The sequence below is a fragment of the Sorex fumeus genome, unplaced genomic scaffold (assembly GCF_029834395.1).
Source record: "Sorex fumeus unplaced genomic scaffold, SorFum_2.1 ptg000002l, whole genome shotgun sequence".
Taxonomy (NCBI): Eukaryota; Metazoa; Chordata; class Mammalia; order Eulipotyphla; family Soricidae; genus Sorex; species Sorex fumeus.
The window spans coordinates 61,227,805-61,245,028 of NW_026606059.1; the positions used below are offsets into that span (position 1 = coordinate 61,227,805).

Genomic DNA, 17,224 nt, shown 5'->3' on the forward strand with positions numbered 1-17,224 from the left:
CAACACAAGTCCATTTGCTTTTCTGCTCCAAGCGGCTGGTTCTCTGTGCTAAGTCCTTGTGCCTCCGGGGCCGTGGCCGTGCCGGAGAGCCGCTCGTGGGGGGCAGCTGGCGACCCCGGTGGGGCGTGGGGGACGGCCCACAAAGCCCCCCTTCCCATGAGGTCCCCGCTGCTCCCCCCCCCCGAGCCCGGCTCAAACCCGCTTTCCACAAGGCTCCCGTGCGGCCGCCATCTTTCTTTCCAGAGAGGAACGGGCGGGCTGGTCAACGCCCTTCCCCCTCCGGGCAGGCTTGGTGGCGCGGATCAACACAAGTCCATTTGCTTTTCTGCTCCAAGCGGCTGGTTCTCTGTGCTAAGTCCTTGTGCCTCCGGGGCCGTGGCCGTGCCGGAGAGCCGCTCGTGGGGGGCAGCTGGCGACCCCGGTGGGGCGTGGGGGACGGCCCACAAAGCCCCCCTTCCCATGAGGTCCCCGCTGCTCCCCCCCCCGAGCCCGGCTCAAACCCGCTTTCCACAAGGCTCCCGTGCGGCCGCCATCTTTCTTTCCAGAGAGGAACGGGCGGGCTGGTCAACGCCCTTCCCCCTCCGGGCAGGCTTGGTGGCGCGGATCAACACAAGTCCATTTGCTTTTCTGCTCCAAGCGGCTGGTTCTCTGTGCTAAGTCCTTGTGCCTCCGGGGCCGTGGCCGTGCCGGAGAGCCGCTCGTGGGGGGCAGCTGGCGACCCCGGTGGGGCGTGGGGGACGGCCCACAAAGCCCCCCTTCCCATGAGGTCCCCGCTGCTCCCCCCCCCCGAGCCCGGCTCAAACCCGCTTTCCACAAGGCTCCCGTGCGGCCGCCATCTTTCTTTCCAGAGAGGAACGGGCGGGCTGGTCAACGCCCTTCCCCCTCCGGGCAGGCTTGGTGGCGCGGATCAACACAAGTCCATTTGCTTTTCTGCTCCAAGCGGCTGGTTCTCTGTGCTAAGTCCTTGTGCCTCCGGGGCCGTGGCCGCGGGCACATCTCTTTGATTCCACTGTTCTTCCTGCATTAACATATGCCTCAGAGACCTGGGCCCTATGCAAACAGGATGAGAATGCTATTCAGGTCTCCCAAAGAAGAATAGAAAGAGCTATGCTTGGAATATCACGTTTCACTCAAATGAGAGAAAAAATCCGGAGTTCCGACATCCCGTGGACGATCAAGAATCAGGGACGCTGTCTCATTTGCCAAGGTGTCAAAAATCAGATGGGCTGGTCACGTAATGAGATTTAAAGACGACCGCTGGACTAGAGCTGTTACTGACTGGATTCCACGGGATGTCAAAAGACCGCGTGGCCTCCCACCTACCAGATGGTCAGACTTCTTCATCAAGATCATGAACGATGGTTTGAGGCTCTTCATGTTCCCAGAGAGAACAGATGCCATTGGGCTACACTAGCACGTGACAGGGACAAATGGAGACGTTACTGGCGCCCGCTCGAGCAAATCGACGACTAACGGGAAGATAAGTGATTAAGTGATTCGGCCATGTAGAGGATTTCATCACTGTTGGGTTATTTGGACTTGTTGTTCCAGACCCACTGTGAGTTGTTAGAGTCAGAAAGTAACTGAGATGGGACCAGAGAGCGATAGACCAGTGGGTAGGGCATTTGTCTTGCAATTTGCTGGCCCAGGCTTGAACCTTGCACACCATATGATCCCCAGAACCTGCCAGCAGTGATTCCTGAGCATAGAGCCAAGAGTAAACCCTAAGCACCACCAGGTGTGGGCTCTCCAACCAAAAATAAATAAGTGAATAAATCAAAAGTTTGTACATGGTTTTATGTTTCAAGCTGTTCTCTAAAGTGATTGGACCATTTTATAATCCTACCAAAGATACATGGCAATGGGAGGGAGTGCTCATGTTGCCACATCCTTTCCAATTCTTTGTGGTCGGTCATTTCAATTTTAGCCATTCATTCTAGTGGGTAAAGTAAAGTAAAGTAAAGTAAAGGCCCTCCCGTTGATCATCGATTTGCTCGAGCGGGCCCAGTAACGTCTCCATTGGAGACTTTGTTGTTACTGTGTCTGGCATATCGAATACTCCCGGTAGCTTGCCGGGCTCTCCGAGAGGGGTAGAGGAATCGAACTCGGGTCGGCCATGTTGGCTGCGTGCAAGGCAGACGCCCTACCCGCTGTGCTATCGCTCCAGCCCTAGTGGGTATAAAGCAATATCTCATTAGAATTATGATTTTAATTTCTCTAGTCATTATGGATGCTGAACATGGCCTTATGTTCTTATTTTCCTTAATATCTTTTCAAAAAATGTCCATTCCAGTCCCATGACTACTAAAACATGGATTGTTTGTTGTTCTATTTCTGAGTTTTAAGAGTTTATATACATTGTAGAAACTAAACATGTATCAGGTGTATGATATTCAAATAATTTCTCCCGTTCTGATAGTCATATCTTAAAATATGTTTTTTGCTAATTAAAAAATGTCTTTAACCCACAAGCATTACTCTCTTCTCATTTAGTTAGGTCCTCTATGTTTCAACAATGTTTTCTAGTTTTCAAATCTAAGTCTAACATTGTCTTCGATAAATTGATTCCTAAGTAATTTAGAGGGTTTTTTTTGTTTTTGTTTTGGTTTGGTTTTGCAATGTTTTGATTTGGGGTCATATGCAACTATGCTTAGGGATTACACATGGCTCTGTGCTCAGGTTACCATGTAGGCTAGGATTCAAACCAGTGTTAGCTGCAGGCCAGGAAAGCACGTTTTTTATTCTATTGCAAATACATTGGTTTTCAATCTAATTTTATTTTAGATTGTCCATTGCTGGTATATAGACAATTAACAGATTTTAATATTTATATTGTATCATGAAACCTCCTTGAACTCATTAATTAATTCTGTAACACTGTAGAGCTGTCCTTCCGTTGTTCATCAATTTGCTTGAGTGGGCCCAGTAATGTCTCCATTGTGAGACTTGTTGTTACTGTTTTTGGCATGTTGAATATGCATCGCTGGTAGCTCGCCAGGCTTTGTCATGCAGGTGAGATACTCTCCGTAGCTTGCCAGGCTCTCTGAGAGGGGTGGAGGAATCGAACCCATGTCAGCCAAGTCGGCCGCGTGCAAGGCAAATGCCCTACCGCTTTTTTATTCATTATGTCATTATGATTTTCTTTTTCTTTCTTTATGAGTCACACCTGGAGATGCACAGGGGTTACTTCTGGCTCTGCACTCAGGAATTACTCCTGGCGGTGCTCAGGGGACCATATGGGACGCTGGGAATTGAATCCGGGTTGGCCGCTTGTAAGGGAAATGCCCTACCTGCTGTACTATCACTCCCACCCCTCATTATGATTTTCTATATACCAAATGATGCCATCTCTGGACATGGTTTTATTTGTTCCTTCCCAATTTGGATGCTTTTCTTGCTCAATCATCCTGGCAGAATTTCAGCATTGCATGGAGATATCTTGTCTGTTTCTGATCGTAGCAGGGAAAATATTCTCCATGATGTCTGATGTTGGCTGTGTCTGTTTTCCTAGAAGTCTTTTTTCAGACAGAAGAGGTTCATTTTCTCCTAGTTTGTTGAATGTCTCTAACCATAGTTTGCAATAAGAAATCACAGAAAAGGTGTTGGATACCTTTGGTTTGTCCTTCCTCCCTCGCTGAAGGGAGCTTAGGTTTATTGAGTTACAGCCATCACAGTGTTCCCGAGACATCCTCCCTTTTTTTTTTTTTTTTGCTTTTTGGGTCACACCCGGCGATGCTCAGGGGCTACTCCTGGCTCATGCACTCAGGAATTGCTCCTAGTGGTGCTCGGGGGACCATATGGGATGCTTGGAATCGAACCTGTGTTCGCTATGTTGGCTGCGTGCAAGGCAAACGCCCTACCCGCTGTGATATCGCTCCAGCTCCCAAGGTATCCCCTTCTTTATGTGTTATATTAACTTCTCCTTTGTGCTCTGCTTCCTCTATCTAATTAATCACTATATCCTTAAATCAGATCCTGTGACTTCTAAAGTCAGATTCTTCTGAGGATTCCGGATTTTGTACATGCAAGTGAAATATTGCTTTTTCTCTTTCCTTTATGCCTTTTGCATAGTTTACTTTGAGCAATATACTTTTTGTATAGACACAGGAAGGCAGTTAATGTTATGTTTTTGTTAAATAGGGAGTTCATTGACTCTGAAAAAATGTTTACTTCCGGGTATTTGTCATATTTACTCAATTTAAGCCTCAGTTGTCCTTCATTCCTAACACCCCAAAAGGAAGGTCCCAAATGAGGCACTTGGATCGACCCAGGGCAAATCATAAGCTACCCAGCCATTGAAAAGGGACAAGCTGTAAGCTACCCGGCATTGAAAAGGGATAGACCAAGCACCATAAAACAAAATAAGTTAAAAGCATGGCCAGGGACAAACTCTGTCATGACTCAAACAGAAGTTATTGGATAAGTGCTCTGCTGGGGTTAGGGATGTCTCACCTGATATATAGTGAGATGTCCCCCGGACAGCCACCCTTTAAGCTTAATATATCTCTTACTGTGCCCATACTAAATGACTAGAAATATTATTAAAAAGTAAATGCAAGATGATTGTTTAAATGGATAATGGCTAAGGAAAGGGGAAAGTAATACACCTTAGCTGGAATTCCACCCTTGGGCACATCTCCTAGCAGGATGAGATTCATCCTAGAAGAGCTTTCCCTGAAGGAAGGGTTGGACATCTGTGCGTTGTGCAACTCCTGCTATTTGCTGCACCCAATTCTTCATAATTGCTCTATAATTAATGCTGTGAGTCTGGAATGGGGAGAGACTGGAATAAGTGGTGATTGATTACCAACAAGCCCAGTGGCCTCATTCCCTCTCTCCATGGGCTGACTGGGGTGGGGAATGCCTGCGTCATGTGCTCATATTTTGAACTCATAAAGAGGCAGTTTTACTTCCTCCCTCAGGGGGTACCAGTGTGCTGCTAAGCATGTGATGGTGATATTCCTGCAGCAAATATAAACTTCCTTATAGATTTAAGTTCAAACCAATTTGTTGAACTGAAGCTTAAATTTTGGGGGCTTTCCAATGTCCATAGCTGGTCTTTGTCATTGTGAGTGAACCCTGTGCTGTCAAAGCTTTCTCAGGTCATCTCAAATAGCGATGTCATATATTGCCAAAGAAGTGCTGTTCATTTTCTCCTGAGGCTAGATTTTTATATGTCCAACTTTTTTTGGGGAGTTTGTTTGAGTTTTGGGTGACATCCAGCAATGCTCAGGTGTTACTCCTGGCTCTACACTCAGGATTACTCCTGATGGTGCTTGGGGGACCATATGGGATGCTGGAGATAGAGTTCTGGTCAGTTGCGTGCAAGACAAACACCCTGCCCATGTACTGTCATTCTAGCCTTCTGTGTCCAGGTTTTTTTTTAGGTATTGGGGTGGGGGGTGGTTGATAGTGGTGGTGGTTCAGGACACACCAAGTATTCAGGGGTTATTTTTAACTCTACATTTGCCTTGCACATGAGCCTACCAAGAGTGACCCTGAGTGCAGAGCCTTGAGTAAGCCCTCAGCAACACTGATGAGACCCAAAAAAGAAATAAACAAAAATAAAGGAAAATTTTTTATAAGCCAGGGTCACTAATAGAACCCATCATGTGCCTAGATTTTGTTAAATGATTTGCAGTGGTGATTCTCTGTCCACCTGTCAAATTATGGCTAATGATCCTGTATTTTTATATTTTCTATGATTCAAGCACTGAGTTACTTGCTTAAAACGCATGGTATCATTTGCTTTTTATTTTTCATTAACCTTATGTGAAAAAATTATCATGTTTGTTAAAAGTAATTCAAGTTTTAGGAAAGTGAAACAAGATCTCAAGCTTGAAAGTGGAAAATTCAGGTTAGCTAAGCCTTAACTCTCGGGCTTGGCACTACTTTGCTATTGACTCCTGTTCTCTGGAAAATGATGTTCTTGTTGCTGGGACAATAAAGATTCAAATAGGCAAATCCAAGGAGATTTATGCCATTTCTTGTGCAGCTGTTTTTACAGGCTGTTCCTCCTCTACACTCAAGAAGGAGGCCTGGCGGTGCTCAAAATAACATATGTGGTGCCAGAGATGCAATAAGGCCTGGGTGTATGCAAGCAAGTGCTGCATCCTCTATACTGTCACTCTGGCCCCCTTGTGTTGTATGGTTGTGTGGGAGACTCAAAAAGTGGTGGATCTGGGGAGGGCTACAGACAGACAAAAATGTTGTGGGGCATTTGGAAAGGAAAGGACTTCAAGGGCCGAGAAAATGGGGATGGAGAATTGGGCTTGGACAACTGTCAGAGAGAGGACCACCCGACTGGAGTTTTCACAGAGATTAGAAGGAGGAAGGTTGGGGCCAGAGCGATAGTACAGCAGGTAAGTTGTGCGCCTTGCATGCAGCTGACACAAGTTTGATCCCTGGCATCCCATATGTCCCAAGAGCACTGCCAGGAGAAATTCCTGAGTCCAGAGCCAGGAGTAACCCTTGAGCATTGCCGGATGTGACCCAAAAAGGAAATTATAAAAGAAAAGAGTTTTGTAAATAAACTAAACCAAACAAAACCCCAAACATTTATTAAGGAATGTAGGTATGAGAGAGCACAACTTAATCAAGTAATAGCAAATATTTCTCTAATTAAGAAAACTTACCTCTCTAATTAAGAAAACTTACCATTTCTGAAGCATCATTCTGTGCCAGGCATTGTGCTAGGCAACTTATTTGGATTATTTCATGTAATACTCTTACAAATCCTGTGACCTGGGTACAGAGGAGAACACCAAGACTTGGGATAAAAAGGTGTTCACCTAGGGGTCAAATAAGACTTTGTGGTTAAGCCATGGTGGAGGTAGGCTCTGAATCCAGGGAGCTTAAATTTGAATTTAGAGTTACATGCCTTATTAAGCAATTTGGATTTTATCCTCTTGGTGAGTGAGTTTCACACTTGCTTCAGAATCACTTGGTTGAACTTGTTAAAATAGAATTGGAGCTCCCTCTTTACCCCAATTTTTGATTCTACCCAAGGTTTGCGGTAGAACCAAAGGATTTTCAACTCTCAATTTTTTTTATATAGGAGTACTGCTATTTATTCAGTCACTGATTAGACTGATTGAATCATGCATGAACTCCACCTTACTTTTTTTTCCATTTTTCATAATTTTATTTATTGAATCACCATGAGAACAGTTACAAATCTTTCGGGTTTAAGTCTCGGTCATACAATGAAATACCCGTACCTACACCAGTGCTCATTATCCACCACCAAAATCCCCAGTATACCCCCATCCCACACCCTCTCCCTACCTGTGGGGCAGATGATTTCCAAATTACTCTCTCTATACTTTGATTACATTCAACATTTCGACACTACACCCACCATTATTATTTGGGATTTTACCTCAACACTCAGATCTGCTGAAAAGGCAACAGTAGACAATTTGTTTTCTATTGCTGGTTATGAATAACATATGATGTTGTGCGGCTGCAGTAATGACCACGCGATTTTGAAATTTTGAAATTTTAACATTAAATCTGGAGGGATTTCTTGCCCAAACCTGCTGGGCAAGACTCACAGCATTAGTTATAGAGCAACCATTCAATGTTGGAGGTAGCAAATACTCATAGCCATGGTTGCACAATACACAGATGTCACATCCTTCCTTCAGGAGATGCTCTTCTTGGATACAACCTCATCCTGCTAGAAGATATGCCCAAGGATGGAATTACAGCTAAGGTGTATTACTTCCTCCTTTTCTTAGCCAGTATTCATTTAAAGAGTCATCTTAAATTTACTTCTTAATAATATTTCTAGACACTTTTTATGGACACAGTAAGAAATATATTAAGATTAAAGGGTAGTTCTCCTGGGGACATCTCACTGTATATCTCAGACTACTGTCCTCGGGTGAGGTTAGTCTTTCCTAACCCCACCAGGGTCCTTATCCAGTTACTTTTCTTTGAATCATCATGTCAAAGTTTCTCCATGACTGTAGTCTTACCTTATATGTTATATGGCACTTGGCCTGTCCCTTTTCAATGCCAGGGTAGCTTACAGCTTATCCCTTTTCAATGGCTGGGTAGCTTATGGCTTGCCCTGGGTCCATCCAAGTCCCTGGTTTGGAATCTACCTTTTGGGGTGTTAGAAATAAAGGGCAAATGAGGCTTAAGTTGAGTAAACATGACAGATGCCCAGAAGTAAAAATTGTTCAGAGTCAATGAGCTCCCTAGTTACAAAAGCATAGCATTAACTGTCTTCCTGTATCTATATAAAAAGGACATTTTTCTAAAGTAAAGTATACCAAAGTCATAAAGGAAAGAGAAAAGCAACATATCACTTACAAACACTCTTCTAGAGTCCTCAGAAGAATCTGACTTTACAAGTCACGGGTCTGATTTGGGGATATAGTGATTAATAGATAGGGGAAACAGAGCATAAAGGAGAAGTTAAAGATAAAGACAGAGGATTGGGAGTGCCCCGGGAACACTGTGATGGTTGTAACTCAATAAACTTAAGCTCCTTGCGGTGGGGAGAAGGGGGCAGGGAGAAAGGACAAACCAATGTTAACCCTAAAATGTTTAGAACTATAATCAAACAGTTCCTTAGCACCAGTGGGAGTAGCTCTAGTGAACCCTGGGCATCACCAGCCTGAATACTACCAGGAGTTGTCTGTGTAATAAGACCCCCTCGACTATGAAAAATTTGCTTTCAAGTTTTCAAGTTCATTTTGTTTTATTTTATTCCTTTATTTTCTTCACGTATTTTACAAATGAGTAAAGTCATACATTATCGTTTTCTGACTTTACTTCTTGGTCTTTTGACTAAGGGCAAATATATTATCTGGATTTTTTTGTTCATTTGTTCATGTTTGGGCTTTTGGATTTTAGGCCACACCCAAAAGTGCTCAGGTATTACTCCTGGCTCTGTGTTCTGGGATCACTCCTGAGAGGGTTCAGGTACTAGGGATAGAACCCAGGGCTGGCTGCATGCAAGATAAGCACCCTACCCACTGTCTATCTCTCTGGTCCTCCTAGTATCGGTTATTAGTGTTTTACTGTTTTTTTTTTCTTACTATAAATGTGTTTTGTTTCAGATGATTTTAAAGCCACTTACCAGCATTTTAAAGCTACTGGTAATAATATTTAGTTTAATTTTAGAGTAGCAAATGGAATATTTATTTTTATGTCTTTATTCAAATATAACATTTAAGAAGTGATTTTCTTTTTCTTTTTTGGGTCACACCCGGCGATGTACAGGGGTTACTCCTGGTTCATGCACTCAGGAATTACTACTGGAGGTGCTCGGGGGACCATATGTGATGCTGGGAATCGGACCTGGGTTGGTCGCGTGCAGGGCAAATGTCCTACCCGCTGTGTTACCACTCCAGCTCCTTAAGAAGTGATTTTTACTGAGAATGGATTTCGGCATCATTGTTCGGCAGTCATGAATGCTGGGATCCCATTCACCACCTTCCTGCATCTCAAGCCTCACTCTCAATTCAGTGTCAAATTCTTTTTCTAATTCCAGTTTTTTTTCTCTTTACCCACCACGGAGGTTTCCCGTCTTTGATCTGGATTACAGCCATCATTCCCAAAGCAATCTTTTTGATTCATTCCTGATTCCCTCCATTTCATGCTTTGGACCAGAGATTTATGCTTCAAAATCTGATTAAACTCTTACCTGCTTAAACCCTTTTATGGTTTTCCACTGCTGTCAAGATAAAAACAACACCACCTACCATAACTGATGATGTCCCTCAGGAACTGGTCCCGCAGATGTCTCCAGTCTCATTCACTCCATCCTTGCTCTTGTTCTTCCTGCACTAGTTAAACTGCCTGCCTTTTCCCGTGGGCGGACAGTATCTCTTCTCTATAAGCAATTTTTGCATATCCTGTTCCCTCTGCTCAGAATCATTTATTTATTCACTCCCACCTATACCTCAAACACAGCGTCATTGACACTCTACAAAGTCTTTCTTGACTCTCGGTTAAGTCAAACTAGAACTATGTGTTCTCAGTACACCAATGACCTTTACACCTCCATACTTCCCATAGTTGCAATTTTACTTTTATCCCGTGTCTGTTGGACTCCTACAGAAGGCAGGGACTGTTGGGTTTGACTCCTTATATACTACGAGTGCCTAAAATAGAGCTTTTTATACTGAAAGTCCCAATGAATATTGTGCAATGAAAAGAATATTCATAGAGAAAGGAGACTGTTCCAGTGCAGAGGGGGCCATATTCATATTCCACTGGAAATACAAGTAATGCCTCCAAGATTATAACATAGTTTGAAACCATTGCAAGATGTACAATGTTGATTTTGGATTTCAATTGTGTATGGCTATGATCATGAGCTCTGTTTGCATTTGAATAGGCATATGTTTTTTTCCTCCACAGATGAAACCCTTGGAATCATAAATTACCCAGAAATTTTGCTTCTGTGGTTTAGAATCTTTAGTGGGGTCTATTTTCTACCCATCTGTGGGAGCAACCGAGCCAGCTTATTTCTTTATTAGCCATCAGAATATTTTGACTCAACTTCTTTTTTTTCTTTTTCTTAATTAATAGATCACCATGAGATACGCAGTTACAAAGTTGCTGATGATTGAGTTTCAGTCATACAATGTTCCAATACCCATCTCTTCACCAGTGTACATTACCACTACTAATGTCCCCAGTTTCCCTCTTGCCACCATCCCACCCCCAACCCTACTAGTTTGCCTCCCTGGTAGCACTTTTCTTCTTTCTTTTGCTCTTTTCTTCTGAGCATTATGGTTTGCAATACAGGTACTAATAGGTTATCATGAGAGTAGGTAAAGGAACATCCCTTTACTTATTCTCAGCACTCAGATCTTGTCCAGAGTGGTCATTTCCAACCATCATTGTCGTAGTGGTCCCTACTCTATTCTAACTGCCCTCCCCTCACCCTTCTCCTGGCCTTCATTCTACTCTCTATGGGCCTCATACTTTCTAATATCCCACAGATGAATGCAGTCATTCTATGTCTGTCTTTCTCCTTTTGACTCATTTCACTCAGCATGATATTCTTTAAGTTCATCCACTTATAAGAAAATTCCATGACTTTGTTTTATCCTAGTGACTGCGTAATATTTCAATGTGTAGATATACCGTAGTTTCTTTATCCAGTCATCTGTACTCGGGCACTCAGATTGTTCCCAGATTCTGGCTATTGTGAATAGTGCAATGACCATAAAAGTGCAGATGGTGTTTCTTCTGTGCATTTTGAACCCCAGGGTATATTCCCAGAAGTGGTATTGCTGAGTCATATGAGGCCTCATTTTGGCTCAATTTATCTATCTATCAAGAATGTAGAGGTTTTATTCTAAACATTTCTAAACATTCTTTTCGCTCCCAACTGCAGCAGATTTCCAAAAACCATTTCAGTTCATAGAGTTTAAAGCAGAATAGGAAGAATACACTTGGTGCTGTTTTTTCACTTTCTTAGTATATGATATATAGCTACTGCTAAAAGATTCAGGAAAGTCAGGTGGTTGAATATCACAATCTCATGAGTATTCTGGGTATAGGGGTAAGGCAAGGCAAGGCACAATTATGTGGGTCATTCTACATAATGAGAAGCTAGCTATAGATAAAATTTGAAGAAGTTCATGAAAATTTCCTAATTACCACAAGAGGCAAGAAAGAGAACCCTCAATTATAAATCTTTAAAATCCCCCTGTTAACCTCAAGCCCTCTTACCTTAATCAGGGCTTGGGAACAAAGATTCACAGAATCATTTCATGAAAAGATAGACTGTGCATTTGTATAAATGCAACTACTGTATGGCAATTAAGCCACACACACTGCTGCTTTGTATCATGAGCAGAGTTACTAAGGAGACTCTGCTATTGATGGTTTGGAGATGGTCTCACCGAGGGCGCTGAGATGGTTTATCATGAGTAGATCTAAATTTTAATATCCAATTGATAGTGAATATGCTTTATCATTTATTAAAATTACATTATGAATTAGATCAAGAGAGTCTCTATTTAAGGGCTTATATGGAGAATGCAGTTAAATCATTAATTGATTTTAATGTTGTTTCTCTAAATGTGATCCTTATAGTACTGATATCAGAGTAGTAGTGCATCAGAATAGCCCATTGTACCAGTTCTTCTTTGACCCCTCTGATCCCCTGGCTTCTCCCTGCCCCCTAGGACTAATGAATCAGTCTTAGGGTATATCTCATAAGCACCAGCATTTTAAACAAGTCTTCAGAGTGATTCTTTTGACCTGCCCCCCAACCCCCAACTCTTGGGAACTTTGAATGATGGTTAAGATTTGAGATGTTCGAAGATTTGCTTACAGTTCTGGGTTTTCTTCTGCCAGGGGGCAGTGTTCTCTGAAATATGGTTGCATTAATAAACCTTGCTGCAAGTTCCTTTCAGCCTTTCTCATATCTTTTTCTTATTTACTGATCCAGCCAGTTCTGACTTCATGCCCAAATCTTAAACATCATAGCAGAGGAAATTTCTTCATTTTCTTTTCTTATAGAAGGTTCAGACATATTCTAGGCATTTCCAGTTAGTTGTGTTTTCTGTTTTCTTTTTCTTTTTTCCTTTTTTTTCGGCTTTTGTGCCACACCTGGCAATGCTCAGAGCTTACTCTTGATTCTATATTCCTGATTCTATATTCAGGAGTCACTCCTGGCAGTGTTCCTGATTCTACATTCAGGAGTCACTCTTGGCAGTGCTTAGGAGACCATATGGGATGCCAGGGATTGAACCTGGGTGGGTCGCATTCAAGGCAAACACTCTACCCGCTTATACTATCGCTCCAGCCACTAAGCTGTGTTTCTAGACCTGTATTATGCAATATCAGACTTATTTTTCTCTTGGTAATGATAAATGATTGGATTTGGAATTTGATTCGACTCCAAAGTAGGAATGATCATCACCCTCTCGACAATTACATTCATAATGAAGTTTTGTAGCAAAATTCTGTATAATAGTGGTTGGATGGTGGGCGTGTCTGTGTGTGCACATGTGCACTTGTGTGCATTAATGAGTTCCATATGCACAATAACTCAGCAGATGCTAGAGTTCTTTGGCAGGGCGGCTTACAGAAATAGTGCCTGAGCTGCATCTTCTTAGGCAATTGGTACAAGTGCTGTGTAGAAGCCAATTACAGATCCATTTGACTATTACAGGTAAAATTTCCCCTCCTGAATCGCCACTCTGCATGTCAAAAAAAAAAAAAAGGGAGGGGGGAGAGATGGGGGTGGAAATGGTGATGCTCACTTCTGAGTTTTATTTATTTATTTTTCATTGCTTTTAGCTGGGTTTTTGTAAACAAAATGCCAAACAGAATCTAAGTCGCTGGATCCTGACTGGGCTGGGAAGACTGGAGAGATATAGGCTGTTTTGTTTTGTTTCTGAGTATTTGGGACATGTGGCAGATAGGAGGAAACCATAGAGTTGCCTGTCTGGTTCCCCTTTTTGGGTTATAGTTTATCGCTTTGAAAGACAAACTTATATGTTGAAAATTAACGTAAACAGTAGTGAAATCTTTCATGGAGCTTGCATCTTTCATAAGCTTTGTTAAATGCCCAAGTCCAAATCATTTCAGTATGGTCCATTGAAGCAAGAGACATACGTAGAAAAACTCATAAAGCTGCCTTCCTTGCAAGAGTATAAAGTGGAAAGGATTTTAGAAAGACAACTTAAAGTTTGGCATTGCATATTGTTCTCAAGTAACTGTTCCTAAATTCTCCACTGTGTAATGAAACCCAGGTCTACTGTGCAATCGGCTAGAAACCAGTTCTTGCGTTTGTGCTATCATGGTTTATTTGAGCAGAGCCACTGTCCCGTTAGTAATTTGTCGCGTGGTCAGTTCGGTATTTGTGTAATCACACATGCGCTTTGCAAAAATTGTTGCCAAGGGTTTGGAGAGAGAGAGAGAGAAAAACAAAAGTCAATCCTTTTTCCCCCATTTGAATCCTAATCGAGTAGAATATTTAAATGCTATTCAGATTGAGAAGACTTGGTTCCCATCTGGCAAATAGTTTAGAGAAAAAAAAAAGCATTATCATGAAGCATCAAGCCTTAAAGGACACGCTGCTTGGTGGCCAGATGAAAATTTAGGTGGCAAACAACTAGGGAAAGAGTTCTTTGATTCTATGTTCAGGCTCCCAATGGAGATTTCCTTCTTAAATTCCGTCACCTACAGTTTCCCATTCTAGCTCTCACCTCTCCACCCACCGCCAGCCCCAGGAAAATCCCACACCCGCGCGGACTGCTTTACGGGAAGCAGAGACAGAAACTGAAGCTATTTTGTCCCTCCTCACGGGGCAGAGGGACCTTCTGCTTAGCTGGCATTCCCAGTGTTTTGATACAAGTTACTTCTCTAAACTCCAACAGCACCACAGGGGGTGGGGGGTGGGGAAATAATGCTCGCTCTTGTGTTCGTTACAATCTCGGACGATTTCTTCAAGAGAAATATTGGAGGAGTCAGGAGTAGCTGAGACTGAGACAATAGGGACAGGATTGTTTAAACTACCCAGAAAATAAAGATGGGAAAGATAGGGAAAGTTATTAGGTCTTTAGATAATAAAGCGTCCCACCTTGAAGAAAAAAAAAAAAGAAAAAGAAGAAAAAGAAAAAAAAATCAAATTCTGAGTTTGGCTATCTTGGATGACTACATTGTAAACCTTTGAATTCGCAGAGCTGGTAGGAATCCTTTTTCAGTGCTGATTCATTTGCATCCGATAAAACACGTTTGCTTTTTTTTTTTAAAGGCTGTGTGTGTGTGAGATGTGTGTGTGTGTGTGTGTGTGTGTGTGTGTGTACGTAGGAAGATGAACATACTCTGTTACTGGCTACGGCAACACGAGAAAGCCTCATATTCGCGGGTGAACCACATGAAAGCGTGTGCGTGCGTGTGTGTGTGTGTGTGTGTGTGGGGGGGTGGTTAGGGGAAGGAGCGATCAGGGGGTGGAGAAAAGGAGGGTGATGTTTCCAGCCTGTTCGGCTCAGAGCTGTGATTTGTGAACCAACTGTGATGAAATCAAGCTTTGGGCGAATCAGAGGAGCCTGTCAATCTCCCAGGTGGGATTACTTGTAGTTAATAGACTGAACTCAGAGCCCCCAATAGCAGTGCATTCAGTGTGGGCAAAAGAGCAAACACTGCAAAAGGTTTTCCAAGAACCCTCCGCGATGGCGCGGAGACGCTCATTCCGGCTGGGGCAGGTAGGAGGAGGATGGATCTTCTGAAGTCAGTGTCTGCTCTTGAATTGTTTCCCTCACCTTGTTGTTGTAAAAAAGGAAGGCAGTATTTGGGGGGTTCACGTTGGACTGGGCGATGGTGTGGAAGTCATTTGAATTGCTTTCATAGAATTTGCTCTCGTCTAGTTCAGCTGCATTTGACAACTCAAGCTCTTCACTCCTTAGGTCATATCCCTGTTCACTTTTGCTGTTGGAATCAATATCTGCTTAGGATTTGCAGCAAATCGAGTTAAGAGGTCAGAAGGATTGCACGAAGGCCCTCCTACAGGTAAGTGTGGCAAAACTCTTGCCCTTTTCAGTCCTTTCAAAACATTGTACACAAGTTAAGAGAAGTTCATGAAAAAAAAATCACCTTTAAAATGATCTTGCAATGTAACTAATTTACTCCTCAATGTCTCTGGACTACAATAAACTATAATTCAGGTGAGAGAATATGATTTCAATTAGAAAATATGTAGGCTTCGGATTGACTAACTGTTTAAATCTCTATACTCTGAAATTTACATATGTAAAAGTAAAATCATTGTCCATAGACCAGACTATAAAATAGCAAGAACAGGTACTGACTTGACATTGGAAACATACGAATTTTGTTTGTTCTTATATGATATTGGATATATATTTAGTCTCCAGGACGTTTCTGATGTAGGCAAAAAAGAGAAATGGATGTGAAAAGGTAGTGTACTTACTGTCTTTATAAAACTTCACAAGTTTAGGACTGTACGATTTTAAGATGTATCTACAATAGGAGAGTGTACAAGAGAGGAAACATTTAAAAACTTACCAGATAGATTTAAGCACATTGCTCTCTCTCTCTCTGGTGTATGGACCGGTGCAAGGAAAGGTAAGTTTTAATGATGTCCCTTGACTTAACTGATAGAACTGAAGTGAAAGAGTTTCCTTTTACAATACAGTGCACCATAAAGGAGCTCCTTGTGTAAGAGGAGGGGGCTTAACTGACCAGGTCTTAAGTAATGAGTTGGTTAATTTCCTGGAAATTGGAGCTGCTTGTGGTTTTATAAACAAACAAAAAAAATTACATATTAAGTAATGGCTACTCTAGAGGGCAATATTTTCTTGATTTTCCATGACAGCTCAGCATGTTTGTCTGCCTTCCTCTGAATTTGTACTTTTCTGCCTTTCTTGATCTGACTACTACTGAAATGTATCACCTTAGCCAGCCTTAGCCAGCCTGAGCTGTATTTACTTAGGACGGCAACATGGATGGCTTAAGTCTTCCTGACCTCAAGTAAGTTACATTTTGTGGAATCACGCCTGAAAGTTGAAAGGCTTAAGTTAGTTTAGTGAGTTGAAATGGGGCGGGCTTGGGGTGAAAAAAAAAAAGAGAGAAAATTGATGATAAAACTGCGTTTCAAATGAGCTGAGAGGACAGAAACAACTGTCCTGTCGTGGGGAGGGATAGAAGCAGAGATCGCTGGCTGGAGAATCCTGTTTTTATTGGTAACAAATGCTCTCTTCAAAGACCTCTTTTTCCAGTCCCGGAGGAGTCGAACGCCCATCACCAGCGCACCCTGGAGGGGCGGGGTGGGGGTGGGGAGCGCAGCCTCTGCACGGTCACGTGGGCACGCCAACAGTTTCAGAGCCTCAGGCGGGCTTTCTGATGAACCTAAAGGGAATTTGCCCCCGGTTTGGTTCTAACTTACTACAATTGCTGAAACGGATGTTGAAAAGTAGTTTCTTTAACGGTTGTGTTAAATAAAGTCATTCACTTTTCATACTATAAATTCAAAATATTATGAATCTAATAATATACCCAAAATACTTGCTTCCTGAATTAGGTAAATCAATGATGACTTTATGGTCTTTATGGTATCTTACAAAACCTGTTAGTGCTGGGCCTGGAGCAATAGTACAAGGGTAGAGAGGTTGCCTTGCACACAGTGAACGCGAAATTGATTCTCAGCATACCATCTAGTCCTCCCAGCCTGCCGGGAGTGATCCCTGAGAACACAGTCAGGAATGATCCCTGGACACCA

General features: G+C 42.6%; 1 protein-coding gene across 5 annotated transcripts in view; it reads left to right on the forward strand.

The window, feature by feature from the left end:
• The window catches only part of ENPP2 (ectonucleotide pyrophosphatase/phosphodiesterase 2), a 135,606-nt gene that overhangs the window by 24,691 nt on the left and 93,691 nt on the right, over nucleotides 1–17,224 (forward strand). For 4 of the 5 annotated variants that reach the window (XM_056110449.1, XM_056110477.1, XM_056110460.1 and 1 more), the window contains exons 1-2: nucleotides 15,069–15,191; nucleotides 15,393–15,495. In XM_056110449.1, the coding sequence (XP_055966424.1) occupies nucleotides 15,159–15,191; nucleotides 15,393–15,495 (136 nt within the window). In that variant the 5' untranslated portion in view covers nucleotides 15,069–15,158. Of the gene's footprint in view, nucleotides 1–15,068; nucleotides 15,192–15,392; nucleotides 15,496–17,224 lie in introns of those variants that run through there. The other variant, XM_056110470.1, reaches the window with a different exon arrangement.